A 13,934-nucleotide genomic window follows, 5' to 3' on the forward strand; every position below is an offset into this window, starting at 1 on the left:
CTAACCCTGCTCCTTTATCGACTCCTCTGACCATATTTTCTCCCCATTAATCTTACTATAGTTCTGGATAGATTTCATATTTATTGCTTGGTAATTTATGATCTATATCCCTGCAGCTCTGAGCGGGCAGGGATTTTAGCATATGGCTTGTATTTTAGTGTATGGAGCTGTCTCTTCTATGCCCTGCATGGTGCCTGGAACACAGTAGGCTTTCCACAAACATGCGATGGAATCCATCCTCTGGTCCATCTGTCCATCCACCTATCAAACCATCTTCTTTTCTTATCCACTCACTAGTCATGCATCTTTCCTCTAGACCAGACCGGATTCTGGCCCTGCCCTGGTAACTGCTGAAGTTCATAGACAAGACAAGCAGGGGGACTGATCTGTGGCGCAAGAAACACAACGGACTGCGGGTGGGGGGGTTTCCGAGGTAAATTCTACGGGAGTGACAATCCCATGAACCTGGCTCACAACAGTGTTTCATACCCCTTGTTCAGAGGCTCAGCTTCTGCTTGGGTCGGCTTCCTGAAGAAAGTATGGCTCAGCCAGCAGGTCTCTCTATGTTGGGAGCTGGGTATGCATCAGAAGGACCCACACACAGTTCGCCCCGATACTGGTGCCTGATTGCAAAAACGCTGAAAATGAGCTGGGTGGCAGGGTCTGAAGGAGGTGCATGCACAGGGCCTCTCTCCATTGCAGGGTGGAGCTTGCCTGGACTTCTCCCCTTGGCACCCTCCCAAGATACCTGGGGCAGCCTGCCACCACCCATCCCTAGCAAAAAGCTCCGGTTCCTGTCCCCTCACCCTCTGCCTGCCCTGATTCCACCTTAGTCCAGCAGGACATTTTGAGAACCCCACCCACAGCCCTGGAGCCCTCCTGCATCCAGCCTGTGGCTGGTTTGTATAGCGCTGCAGACAGGATATGGCTCAGAAGAGGCTGGAGAAGCCACAAAGGGCTGGCAGTTTGCAGGTGTGTGTGGGCGTGGCAGCATGCCTCCCACAGCCTCAAAGGGTCTTAGGAGCCCAGAGACAACGGGATTCCGGCCTCCCACGGGCAGCTCTTATTGTCTAGGGAAGAGATGCCAAAAGTTTGTGGAAGCTGAAGACCCTGTCAAACCTCTCCAGGAAACCTGGGAGTGTTCGAGGGCACTTGGCACCGGAAGCTAGACCGGTAGGCGGAGCCTCACCTGGATTGGGTTCACAGCTGCCCAGACAGGCTCAGACTAGGTGCTGGGCACCTGGAAGGAGGAGGAGGAGGAGGAGGCATCAGCAGCAAAAGCTGACAACAGAAGAGCTTGCCTAGGCTTGGACGTAAGACGCTGCAGCTCAGAATGGGAGACGGAGGTAAGCGAGGGCAGCAGGTATGGCCTGGCCCAGCCCGTTTGACCTTGGTCTCAGGTTCAGCACAGTGCTTGGGAGTTCTCGTGAGTGTGCTGGATCGCGTCTCCCAGAGGTCGACTGAGTTAGAGGTTCTAGCTGTTTCTAGGATACTCCTTGCTCTCAGAGTGTGGGCTGGGCATGCTCACGAGGGGGCACTGGAACGTGTTGGCAGGGTGTGAGGTGTGTCCCTCTTTGCTCAGAAGGGCACCACTGCCATGGGGGCCAGGGTGAAGCGTGGACCTTAGCGTGTGGATGAGGACTGACGGCATGAACCCATTTTCCCCTTCGTCCCTAATGCTCCCCAAGCAGTTTCCTCCTAAGTTCCCCCGGCGAACCAGTTTAGCCGCAGCCCATTCTGGTTGTTTGACTTTTGAGGAGGAAGAGGCAGGCAGCCTTTCCTGGTAAGCCAGCAAAAAGGCAGAACTCATGCGTGTCCGTCTCTGCTGCTGCCAGCCACAGGTCCCCTTGCCTGTCAGCCCGTGTTTGTCACCCCATCTGCAAGAGTCTACTCAAAGGTGCACCCCTCCTAGCAGCTGCTTTTCCTACATGGTGGCCACAAAAATGTACCCAGATAGGAAAAAGTTCGGGCTTGCCGTGACCGCTGGTGGGACCCTGGCATTCCTCCAACTGGACCCATGTCCCTAGCTGTACCATGATAGAGATAGACCGGGCCCCAAATGTCAAATCAAATACTGCTTCTAAAGCCCCAGTGCCCAGCCCCCAGCTCTAGTTCACGGCCCCCACTCAACCAGACAAAGGTGGGCGGCTGGCGCCACTGCTTTGCCTCTGCCAGTCTGGCTCCCTGAGGCATGTGGGCTGCACGGTGGGTCCCTGCTAATGAGCATCTGTTATCACTCCATTATGCCGCCTGCGCCACCTGCACCAGCACTTAGTGGGAGACCCCGGGGGTTTCCCTGACTGCTGGGCAGAGGGGCATGCAGAAGGCAGGAGGTGTTGGGGGTGTCTCCTGAGGCTAGGGGGCCCCATGCTCTGTGGGATTTCTACAAAGTACTTAGGATTCCAGCTCTTTGTTATATCAAAAGAGAAGTGCTGGGGATGGGTGGGGTGTAATCTCTACACTAGGGTAGCTGAGGCAGATCCATTTTGAGTCCCAGGCTAGCCATGGAGAGATGCTGTCTTGAAAGAAAGGGGGAGGGAAAAGGGGAGGAGGTGGTGGTGGCCTACTGGGATTTTGGGTGAGGAAACTGAGTGTCTTTGTGAATTCCCAAGTGAGTCTCCCCCAGCCAACATCTCAAAACATCTGTGCTGTGTATGTATTGAGAAGGGGATGTGGGCACACATGAGGGCACAGCCAAGATTCCCGTCCTGGAGAGTGGCAGTGAGTGACCGGGCATAGTGTTCTCCTCAAGATGGAGCATGTCTTACCCATCCTTTGTACAGAGCTGTACTGTCTTGTGGGATGTCACTAAACCTCTCTGGGCTTTCCTTGCCTGCTTTGGCACAGATAAGATAATACCTCTCTGCTTGGCCAGAGACAGCTGGACCAATTCTGGTGTCGAGAGCAGCTGCCACTCAAACCTCGGGACAGGACCCAGGGAGGGGCAGCATAGACTGGGCACAAGTGTGGAACAGTTGACAGCAGCTGACATGGCCTTTTGGGGGAATGCTTGTCACCTCAGACCAGGTCCAGCTCTCTAGCTGAGGCAGGGTGGCTTCTGAAGAGTGTCGAAGTCCCTCTGTTCCTGCACACTGGAGACATTTTTGGAGCAGACTCATGGGGCTAGGGAGATAACTCAGTTGGTGTCATGCTTGCTGTGGAAGCAGGGAGGCCTGGATTTGGATTCTCCAGCACCACATTAAAAAGCCGAGCTTGGTGGTTTGTCTGTACCCCAGAGAGGCAGAGACAGGAGGATCTCCAGGCTTGCTGTCCAGCAAGTATAGCTGAATCAGAGAGCTCCAGGTTCCGTGAGAGACTCTGTCACAAAAAGTAATTTGAGGGATCAGCAAGGTGTTTAGGCTAAAGGACTTTCCTTGTGAAGTCTGATGACCTGAGTTAGATCTCTGGCTCCCACATGAGGCAAGGAGAGAACCAACTTCTGTGAGTTTTCTTTTGTGTGCGCACACACACACACACACACACACACACACACAACCTAATTCCTAAAACATTTAACATATAAGATGGAGGAAGACACACACACATACTGGAGCTGACTTCTGGCCTCCATGCACATGTACATATAAACATGCACACATGCATATACTTCAACACGTGCTCAAGAGCAAACCCAGTGGTCAGGAGGGTGCTATACCCATTTTACAGATGAGGACACTGAGGCACAGAAAGATCAAAGCCCAGCAACTTGATTCTAGACTCCCAAGGCAGTTATGGATGGCTTTGGGGGCATCGAGGAGAATGGTTTGGAGCCTCATTCAGTGACTCCCCTGGGCCAGGCTGCTTCTGAACAAAGTACAGTTCAGAGAGTCACACCCTGAAGAGGCAGAGCAGGAAGACCTCGTTGTGACAACTCCCGCTGATCACCTGGGCTGCAGAGGGAACCTCTGTTCAGAGATGGGTAGGGTCTCACAGGAGGATCCTAAGCCTCTGGATCCTGAAGGACAGGCGCCAGACTTGTGACAGGATTGGTGAGGGCTTGTTTAAAGTGCTGGTCTTTGCCCTGAGCTCAGGGGCTTCTGAATGCTGAGAGGTAGGGGTATGGACAACTTGACTCTCTGAGCAAGATCTGGCTGGATCCAGCCCTCCTGCTGGAGGGCTCTTGGAGTGGGGGTGGCTAAGCTGAGGGTCAGACATTCCGTCATGCTACAACATGAACAGGGAGTTCTTATCCAGTTTGCCTGTCTCAGGTAGCTGGGCACCCAGGCATGCCCACCTCTGAGGGCATTCAGTGGGGGGTGGCCTTGGAGGCAGCCAGCATGAACTTGGCTAGGGAACAAGACACTGGATTGGCCTTTCCCTGCAGGCAGGGACAAGGTGAGCACAGGGAGAAAGGTTGTGTGCTCATGCCAGGGACTAAGGCCATTTCTTGTTGGCATGCGATCAAACATCATTGGGACCAGAAAGAGAGACCTGGAGGAAGGGACTGGCCCAAAGGCTGAACCCTGGTTCCAGCCATGACACTAGGCTAAGGGTCTCCTTCCCTCTCCTAGTGTAAACAGAGGCCCCTTGGCAGGGCTGGAGGAGAAAACACCAGCCACTTATGGCATATGACAAATGTACCACTGCTATTTGAAGCAAGGGGTGAAGAGCGACAGTGCTGTGGCCAGGAGGGGATTAAAGAATTTCTGCTAGCATCTGGGAGGTGTGACTCTCCCCAGACCACATCCCTAGGGCTTTGGAAATCTGAGGCAGGTAAATGTAGGCGTGGCACCTGCTTGGCTTCATCCCCAAGGACCTAGTAATAGATTCCAAATAAGGGCTCAGAAAACAGGCAAACTTGACTTGGGCAGACTCAGCTCACATCCTGGCCTGGGCCTTTATTCTACTTTATCTGGTATGATGTCCTTAAACCCCAAGTCCAGGCTTGAATCCCCCCGATTCCAGCCCACTTTAATGGCTAAGAGAGGCCCCTGTTTCCCCTCCTCTTGGACCAGCCATAGTTTCTTACTCCTCCCCTGCTAGGGGAAGGGGTTGCCCCCAGTGGGGCAGGCTGTCCCGGGCACCGGCACACAGCTGCCTTTGTGAGTGTGGCTGAGTCACATGGAGTCACCCCCATCCTTGCTGGACCCTGGGGCGACGTGACGGGAGGTGGCGTTATCACGGGGCTGTGGCTTCCCCCACGCTTGTGGGCAGGAGGCTTTCCCACGGGAATGAAGGGAGAAGGGAGGTGGCTGGGAGCATAGCTCTAGCTCATCTTCTGTGTTACGGGCTACAGGGCTGTGGGGTGGCTTTGGGAAGGTCCCCTTTTCTGTGCCTCAGTTTCCATCTCTGGAAAATGGACCAGGCATTCCTATTGTATAGAAGGGACACTGGATGTTCACAGGCTGGCGCTTTGTGGTCTTGTGTTCCTGTTAGCATCAGAGTGCTGGGTATTGTGGTCTAAAATATACACGGACACCGAGCTTGCAAGAGGAGCCTGTACTTGAACTCTTTTTGTAAAGTTAAAAGCCCACCTCTGATCAGGCAGTGGGTTTCCAGGCCCCTTGACAAGGCTGGCTGGTGTAGCCTGTTCTATCAGATTAGACAGAGATTGAGGGTCTACAGCCATACCACCCCGAATGCTCCCGATCGTGTCTGATCTCAGGAGCTAAGCAGGGTCGGGCCTCAGGCAGCAGCCCCAGCAAACAGCACTCCTTGTTGCTTTCTTATTCATATCCCGGGGTTGGGGTTAGTGTGTCCCTGAAGGTCTCTCCTTAGTGCCCAAGGAGCAGGCATTGTTTCTTTGTCTTCGACTGACAGCCAAGGGGTGGCTGGGTAGAGATGCTTGCCCAAGTCACCAGCTGGCTGAGTCTGCTGTAGCCAGTTGGCCAGGGATCAGCATCAGTATTGTCTCTCTTCCATTTCTTATAAAGAAGGGGCACCCATCAGCTTCCTGTGCTCCCCACTCCATGCTGGCTCTGTCACCAGCCTGTAATCCCACAACCCTCCTTGTGGAGCAGCCATTTGCTGGCTGAGCCCCGGCATTGTGCTTCTGGTAGCTATGGAAACCAGAGAGGACATGTTTCCTAAGGATGCAGATGCACCCGCATCCAACCAACCTTGCATTAGGACAGCCTTTTCTCGCCTCCCGGATCTGCACCCCACCCCTGCCTGTACATATCAGGGATGCTTTTGATACTTCCCCTTTCCCTGTTTGGCTCTCCCCAGCCTTGATTCTGGTCCTTTGGATGAGAGTCTTCACCCCAGCTTTCCTCTGTCTCCATCTTCAAGGCCCCGGCCTGAGCCCCTCCCCGACCTGTCCACACTTCTCACCCCACACCCACCCAGCCAAGTTCTTAGAGGAGAGACAGATCTACTTAAGCTTTACCAAACACCATAACCACCTGGGAATCCTATGAAATTTTAGCTTCTTATGGGACAGATCTGGGGCACATCTGAAATCTGAGGCTTCTGGTGTATTTTCCTAATTTGAGCGCCGAGCACAGGTATCCTTCCTGTGCTCAAACACCTTCTGAGAGCCCCCTGTACCTTGAATTAGCCCCCCAGTCCCATTCATTCAAAATCTTCTACTATCTGGCCCCATTTCCTTCAAAAATAGCTCTCCCCACCTCTCCACTCCTGATGCTGTCCCCTAGAAGACTCTTCTGAGGGTCTCTTTTTCTTGAACTTCTTGTCTTCTCCTCCAATATCCAGCCAGGGCTCTAGAGCCATTTGGTCCATACCCAGGCTTTGAAGGGTGTGGCTGAGAGCCCCTTGCCTTCTTTATACATGAGCCTCTTCTGTACGGCGGGGACCTGGTGGAGATGATGGGGACCTGTACCTGCTGGATGTTTGCTGAGAGCCAGAGATCCAGCTGCATCTTAGTCGTGTGGCCTTGGAGAAGTCGCTGGTTGTCTCTGATGTCTCATCTCATGTTGTGGTGGTGGTGTCCAGTGGGCCACTGGGCTCCTGCCTGACCCCTCTACTTCCCCAGCTAGGAGACCTTGAAGAAGTTAATTACCTTCCCTGAGCAAGTCTCTCTCTCTCTTCCTTGCTCTCTTCTTCATTACCACATTACTCGAGAATTCCTTGAGACTCATTAATTGTCTGGCCAGGTGCTGGGAGGCAGGGAGGAGGGAAGCCTGGAACGCTGCTGGTGTGATTGCTGTTATTCTGTTACCGCCATTATTGTTATTGTTGCCACTTGCCCTCATTAGGTTGTGAAATCCTCATGGCACTTCAGTTTGCTCACACAATATGGAGGAGTATGGGAGAGCAAAGACAGGATCCTTCACTCTGGAGGGCCATGCTTATCCAAAAACACTCCCACCCCACGCCTTCTCCCCCCCCCAGCCCCCCAGCTGTGCAGGACCAGTGAACCTCGGGCAGAACAGCCAGCAGTCAGCAGCCAGAGTGGGCATGATGGTGTTGGCCCATTTCCAAATTGCTCTTTCTGAGGTTTTGGAAAGGCTCTTTACCTGGGCCTCAGTTTCCCATTTGGCTCAGCTGACAGACTAAAAAAGGCTATTTCCAGAAGTCCCTGGGGGTCTCAGGGTCCAGGATATGAGTTTTGAAAGGTTGAGGCTGAGGGAGAGTGATCTGGCTCCCTGCTGGGAAGACGCTCAGAGACCTAGGTCAGCAGTCAGCCTCGTATGGCCTCCAGCCAGGCGGCCTGACACCCCCTTCCTCTTGGAGTGCCTTCCGCTCTGCCAGTCAGCGCTGGCTCTGCCTGCTGCCACGGAGGTTAGACTGTCCTTCAGGAAGGGATAGTTGTTGGCTGGCTGGGCCTGGAGGAGGGGGTAGCAGCATTTGAGTAGCCTGTTGCCATGACAAACTGGTTTCTTTGAAAAAACTTCAGGGGAGCAGCCCCCAGGGACTTAATAATGGGGGTTGTGTATGCGAGGAGACACACTCATCCCAGCCCATACCCATTTTTGAAACTGGCACCAGGGTGCTGGGATGATGAGAGGAGAGACCCAGGTCCCCACTTGCCAGGCTTGAGTCATGGGCATCCCCCAGGGTCCCGCCTCACCTCTGTCAGTCAGCCCTGCCTCCTCCTGCCTCCCTCTGAGAAAGTCATGACTCACAGTTAGGCAGCCTCATCTCCAGCCTGAAGGGAGGAGCTGAGCTAGGGCAGGAGGGAGTCCCGGCCCTCCCCCGGTTCTCAGAGTTCTCCGGCTCCACACAGGCTGCTGCCGCCTCGTCTCTACTATAGGAAAGGGGCTGCTGGCTGGTAGGAGCCTCCCCAAAGCCTCCCCCACCCGCAGCCAGTGCACTTGCTAGCTCTCACACACACTCTTACCAGAGACCCAGACTGCAAGATTCCGCGTTGGAGGTGAATCCTCAAAGGTGGTCCAGCTGCCTGGTTCCTTCCAGAACCCACCACCTGGCACCAGGTACCAGACTAAGGGTGGCCAGTGGGTGGGAGGAGAAGGGGGGGGGGGAATGTGGCTAAGTAGAGAGTGTAGAATGGCAAGGGATCTTGGGGTGGGGGTTAGTACACTGCAGGGGTAAAGATGTGTGTAAGCTGAGAGCTGCCTTGAAAGAGAATGGGGTCAGAAGGACCAGAACTTTTGGAACCATTAGTTGTTGGGTATTTGGGAAACCCAGCCTCCACTGGTATGGAGCAGTCTTAGGTCCAGCAGTGTGCCCGCAGCGCTCTATACATTTTGATAGACTGGCTGTTCTCAGCCTTAGGCTGACACCTGTAATCCCAGTATTTGGGGAGGTAGAGGTAGGAGGCTGTCAAGTTCAAGGCTTGCCTGGGCTACGAAGAAGCCCTGTGGGAGTTGGGAGACTCTGAGTGGGCAGGCAGCTTATCTGAGTTCACACAGCAAGTCCAAAGACGGAGAGCCAGGCTCCGGAAGAGGTCACTGTGGTAGACTGAGCATGGTGCCCCTGATGGTGGCCTTCCCTATAGATTCCCTTAGGGACAGGACAGGTTCCCCTAGAGAATCAGGGCACTCTAACAACTTTTGACCAAGGAACGAAAGCACAGTGCAACATTGGTCTGAACAGGAGGCACCTGGAATGAGGGTCCTGGGACACGAGGCCAAGGCACCAAGAGTTCCTTACCTACTAACCACAGACCTCGGGGGCCCCCAGCTGCTTGGACCTGATAGGACCTCAGTCCCCTAACCCCTGGTGTAGGAAATGGGGGCAGGGTTCCTGTTTTCCCCACTCTCCAACCAGCCATCTGTGTGTGGTGACCGTTAGGGCCTCTTAGGGGTTCGTTTTACTGAGGGGGGGGTGTTGAATAGAGGCAGAACCCCTTTTCCACCTGGGCCACCATGGCATGGGGTGAGCGACATAGGTAGATAAATCCTATGCCTACTTCAGAGGGCCAAGGGAGGTTGCTGGTTTGAAGCATTAAGTGCCTACTGTGTGCTCTTCCCTGTTGTCCATTGCACAGTGAGCAATGAAACAGACAAGGTCAGCTGGAACTTGCAGACTGCTCTCTCCCTGGACCCCCCCCCTCCTCCCCAGGAGTCGGAGACCACTGACAGGGCAAGCTCTGGTCATTGGGAGCTGCAGGCAGCCAAGGGGTCCCCAGAGTGCAGACCAATCCCTGTGTGGTCTTCCCTGCCCTGTTCAGAGTCTATAGTAGCTTTGGGGGCCAGACTTTCATCTCCTTTTGCTCTTAGAGCCCCCAGGAACTTGAGATGCATCCCAGCTTGGTCAAAGTCACTTCAACTGGTCTGTCTCCTCTGGGTTGCTAAATTGGCATGAGGGTAACCCTAGCCACTGTGCTTCCATGTGGCCTGAGGACTTGGCTCCTAGAATCCGGGGCAGGGGGATCCTGCTTCCTGGTACGATCTTTGGTTAGGAGGTTGTATGTGCCACCACCAACCTGTTAAGAGACAGGCTGCTGAGGAGGTCTGATCGCAGAGCGGGAGGAGATGGCAGGAGCTCTGGGACTGTGAGAAAGGAGGAGAGTGAGTCTGGCCTTAAAGTGGGCAGAAGGGAAGAAGGAGGGGTGGTGTCCGGGCCTAGAAGGGTGGAATGTTCATGACAGAGAATATAATATGGGGAGAATTTGGGGGGAACAATGAAAGTTCAGAGGCATGGGGCCAGAGGCATGGGGCCAGCCACAGAACTGCAGTCTGACATGGGCCACTTTGGCACACCAGAGGGTCACCTCAGAGGGTCTCTATCTCCTGTGCATTGGGAAGCGATGGTGAGAGGATCGGGCAGGAGGGTGAGCAGCTCAGAGGATGAGCACTATGGCTCTGACCTGGCTGCTCAGCCCCTGGCGGCTCTGTTGAGCCTCAGGCTTAGGGGTGGCTTCCTGGCTAAGGGAAAAGAAGTGGAATTGATAGTTCAGCCACAAGGAAGGGAAATAAAGAGAGCAGACAGAGTTATGACGGGATAGAGGGTTCTGTGGGGATGGCCTGCTCATCAGGATTCTCATAGACAAGGAAGAGACATGGACAGGACAGCCATGAAGGGGCCACTGTGGATGATCTCCTGTCTAGTGGATGCTGAGGCCTCACTGGGATTCAGGATGCAGGGTGAGCTTTTAGTCAGTAGGGGAAGGGGCAGGGCCCTGATAAGGGTGTTAGAGGTGTTGGTGGGGAGGTGGTGGGATGTGTGACAACATTAGAGGTGCTGGTGGGGAGCTTGGGGCATGTGTGACAACAATCCAGACCTCAGTATTGCACCCTTCCCCCTCAGGGTGGAGGTCCTCAGGGTGGCCCTACTTTCTGACTCACATCAGATGGGGGCATCATGTGAATGCACCCAGCAGCCGAGGGTGACCAGCCTCCAGGGACCTGGCAGATGGCAAGTAGGGGGTGGGGCAGGGCTGGCACAAAGGGGCCTCTCAGATGCAGTGGGTGGAGCGCTGGCAAACCATCCCTTGCTCGGCTGAGAGCTTGTCTCTGCTCCAGGCTCTGGACCTCCAGCCCCATCTGGAGTTGCTGGGGGCCCCTGGGAGAGCCTGTAGATTCTAAGATCAGGCCTGAGTTGCTAAGGAGAGGGACTAAGGGTAGTCCACTGCTAATCACTAGCTTGCTTAGCATGAGGTGGTCTGAGACACTGTCAGGGCCCCATGTACTCCAAACTCTCCAGGTTCCCTGGAAGCCCAGCCTCGACTAGAACAATCCTGAACCTTCCATGCTGGTCTCAGTGCTTACTTTAGAGACAAGAAATGGGGGGGTGAGGAGGCTTCCCTGCTGAGGGATCTAAATCTTTGGGGCTCCATGTCTTACTGTTGTTTTCTGCCTCTCTTGGGAAGCAAGAAGGTCCTTGTCTGGGTTCTAAGTTAGTTGTAGGAGGGCATGTGCCCATGCCCTGCCCCTGGCAAGCCCATGCATTTGGTGATGGGATTCAGGCAGACTTGCTCAAAGAGGACTTGGTTGTATTGCTTTCTGGTTGTATGGGCCTGGGCATGTGCCTCTGTTTCCTCGTCATTAACTGTATCTTCAGGGGCCTGCTCTAAGCGTCGCAGAGTTAACATGAAAACACTCAAGAATAGCACTTGAATCATGGAAAGTTAGCATTTGTCTTTCTGGCTTCCATTGGATGGATAGACATACTGGAGTCAGAGACGTCACTTCTTATCTCCAAGGCCTATGGGGGAGCTGGACGTTGGAACGAGTCAGCTTGCCCCCGACTAGTCTGATCTGTGTTGGCAGCAAGGTTAGTATGGTTGGGCACCAGGCTCCTGGGCTGGCACTGCCCTTGGTGATGTGTGGAGTACAGTTCCAGGCAGGCAGAGATAAGAGCTTGGTGCTGAGAAGCTGGCAGAGCATCTGACATCAGCAGGCCGTCCTCTCTGCACTAATGGGAGATGTGCTGGGGATGAGGGACTGGCTCTCCCAGTCCCCTGATGGGTCCATGGTTCTGTGGCTAATAGCTTCGGCCTGCCTTCCCCATTTCAGGGCCACTTTGAATCCAGAGTGATGAGATGGAGAACTCTCCTTACTGCTTCTTCATCCCACACTTCTGTCCCCCAAGCCTCTGTCCTCCCCCTCCTTCCAGCAATATCTGCCTGGAGGCAGAAAGTAGGTGACCACCAGAGATTCATGTTGTTACACTGCCAATGATCACTTCTACCCTGGGCCTCAGCTTCCCTGCCTGTGAGTGGAAAGAACCAGACCCATCTCTCGTAAGATTTGTTGCTAGAACACAGGACAGTATGGGCTACAAAGGTTACAACCAGCATGCTGAACCTTTGCGAGTCCTCAGTAAGCCCTGCTTGGCTACTCAGGGGTGCTTGAATCCCAACTAAGTTTAGATCCTGGAAGAGTAACCTTGAGCAAGTAGCACTGTGCTCTCCTCCCCTCTCCGTCATCCTGTCCCCTTTCCTCTCTCCCCCTCCTCCTCTTCAATCTTGTTCTTCCTTTTGCTTCTTCACACAGGGTATTACTGATAGCCAAGGCTGGCGTCAAACTCATGGTCTTCTCACCTTAGCCTCCCAAGTGCTGAGATTACAAGTAGGAGCTGCTATGTTTGGCAAGTAACTTAGTTGCTCTGAGTCTCATTTGCAGTAAGGCGAGGATGAAGATACTTGAATCTCCAAGATGCACTGTGGGGAGTGAGAGAATAGCCATAGGTTGCTAAGGCCCAGGAGGAATAGGCTTAATCTGCCCCAGACCTTCTCTGTTGCCCACTTTGGCAGTGCCCTGGTGTAGATCAGGTAGGTGGTTAGGAGTGTAGGCTCTGGGTGGGCTCTGGGTCTGCCTGGTTCCATCTCAGCGCCTGCAGCTGTGTGAATTTGGATGGGCGTGTTAAGCATCCTATCCCCTGGTGTCCTTCAGTTTTAAAACAGGAGTAACAATGGCATCTTGAACGCCATGAGACATTAAGTGCTTCCTTCCCAGTTCTATAAGTGCTGTGCTGCTTGTAGTACCATTCTGGAGCCTTCTTTGGGGGAGTGGCAGTGAGTTTATCCCGGAGAAACAGTCTGCCCCTTGTCAAGATGTCATGTCATCAGGAAGGCTTCAATCCATAGATAGCCCATGCCTTCAGATATTCCACTGACAGGGTCCCGGTTGCTGCTCTGAGGATCGTCCTGTCTGGGACTCCCTGCTTTTTAAGTCCTGGGATCATGCTGCCAGACTCTTGCCTGCTGGGTATCACTTGAAAGCCAATCAGTTTTATTCAAGAGCCATCTTCTTTGGGACTGTTCCTCAGAGTTGCATCTGGGGTCCTTGGGTGCAGACATTCTTGTCTGGGGAGGATGGCAGTAAGACAGTGGACAGACAGACTACACATGATGAGCAGTCTTTGCCAGCTACCGTGTCTGATCCTCCTTTTCCTGGGAGAAGGACACTGTTAACTTTGACCTTCTAGAACTCCCATGTCCCATTAGACAGACGTTACTTGTCTGCCAGAGAAATCTCTCAGTGGTTTATGGCTTATGTTCACTACTCACAGATGCTTGGTAGTAGTGAGAGTGCAGCCCATTTTGACACTATCTTAGGGTCACCAGATTTCCTGGGTTCTGCAGTCTTAGAGAGAGATGACTTCACAGTTAGCGTTACAGTCATTTAGCTGAGGCTTCTCTTTAGAATTTCAAGTGCAGGGGAAAGAAGTGGAAGACACATTTGCAAAAGGCATAGAAAGAAGGGAAGGTGACTCTTAGGCATTGCCTACTGTTTGGCCAGCATCCTGGATTCAAAGAAGATGCCTGGGTTCCGGCCAGGCTGGAGGCCTAAGTAGCACTCCATGGTTACTCTTGTTTTGTACTGGGTTCCCTTGTTCCCTAGGGCCTGGGTTGGATGGCCATTGCCAGCTGAGTCCAGTTTTCAGGGTATAGTTATATTTCTGAAAGCCTGAGTTTCTGACCTTGTGGTAGGTGACAGGTGTCCAGACCCACCTGTTTTGGTGTGACATGTGTGAGGGGTGGACCTCAGAGGTTGGTCAGGACAGCTGAGTCATACTGAGCCTGGGCCTGATTCCTGTCTGTTGTAGCATCATCTGGGCACATGCCAAATGGCTTGGGTTTGGCCGATAGCCTGGCTCTGTCTGTAGCCTCCACTCCACTGCTC

At 53.7% G+C, this 13,934-nt stretch overlaps 1 protein-coding gene across 2 annotated transcripts in view; it reads left to right on the forward strand.

Moving 5' to 3' along the window:
• The first annotated feature begins 1,197 nt into the window (after positions 1-1,197).
• Adgrg1 (adhesion G protein-coupled receptor G1) overlaps positions 1,198-13,934 on the forward strand; it is a 37,375-nt gene continuing 24,638 nt past the window's right edge. The window contains exon 1 of one of the 2 annotated variants that reach the window (XM_034522885.2): positions 1,198-1,346. In XM_034522885.2, the coding sequence (XP_034378776.1) occupies positions 1,334-1,346 (13 nt within the window). In that variant the 5' untranslated portion in view covers positions 1,198-1,333. Of the gene's footprint in view, positions 1,347-8,047; positions 8,337-13,934 lie in introns of those variants that run through there. The other variant, XM_034522886.2, reaches the window with a different exon arrangement.

The sequence above is a fragment of the Arvicanthis niloticus genome, chromosome 18, assembly GCF_011762505.2.
Source record: "Arvicanthis niloticus isolate mArvNil1 chromosome 18, mArvNil1.pat.X, whole genome shotgun sequence".
Lineage (NCBI taxonomy): Eukaryota > Metazoa > Chordata > Mammalia > Rodentia > Muridae > Arvicanthis > Arvicanthis niloticus.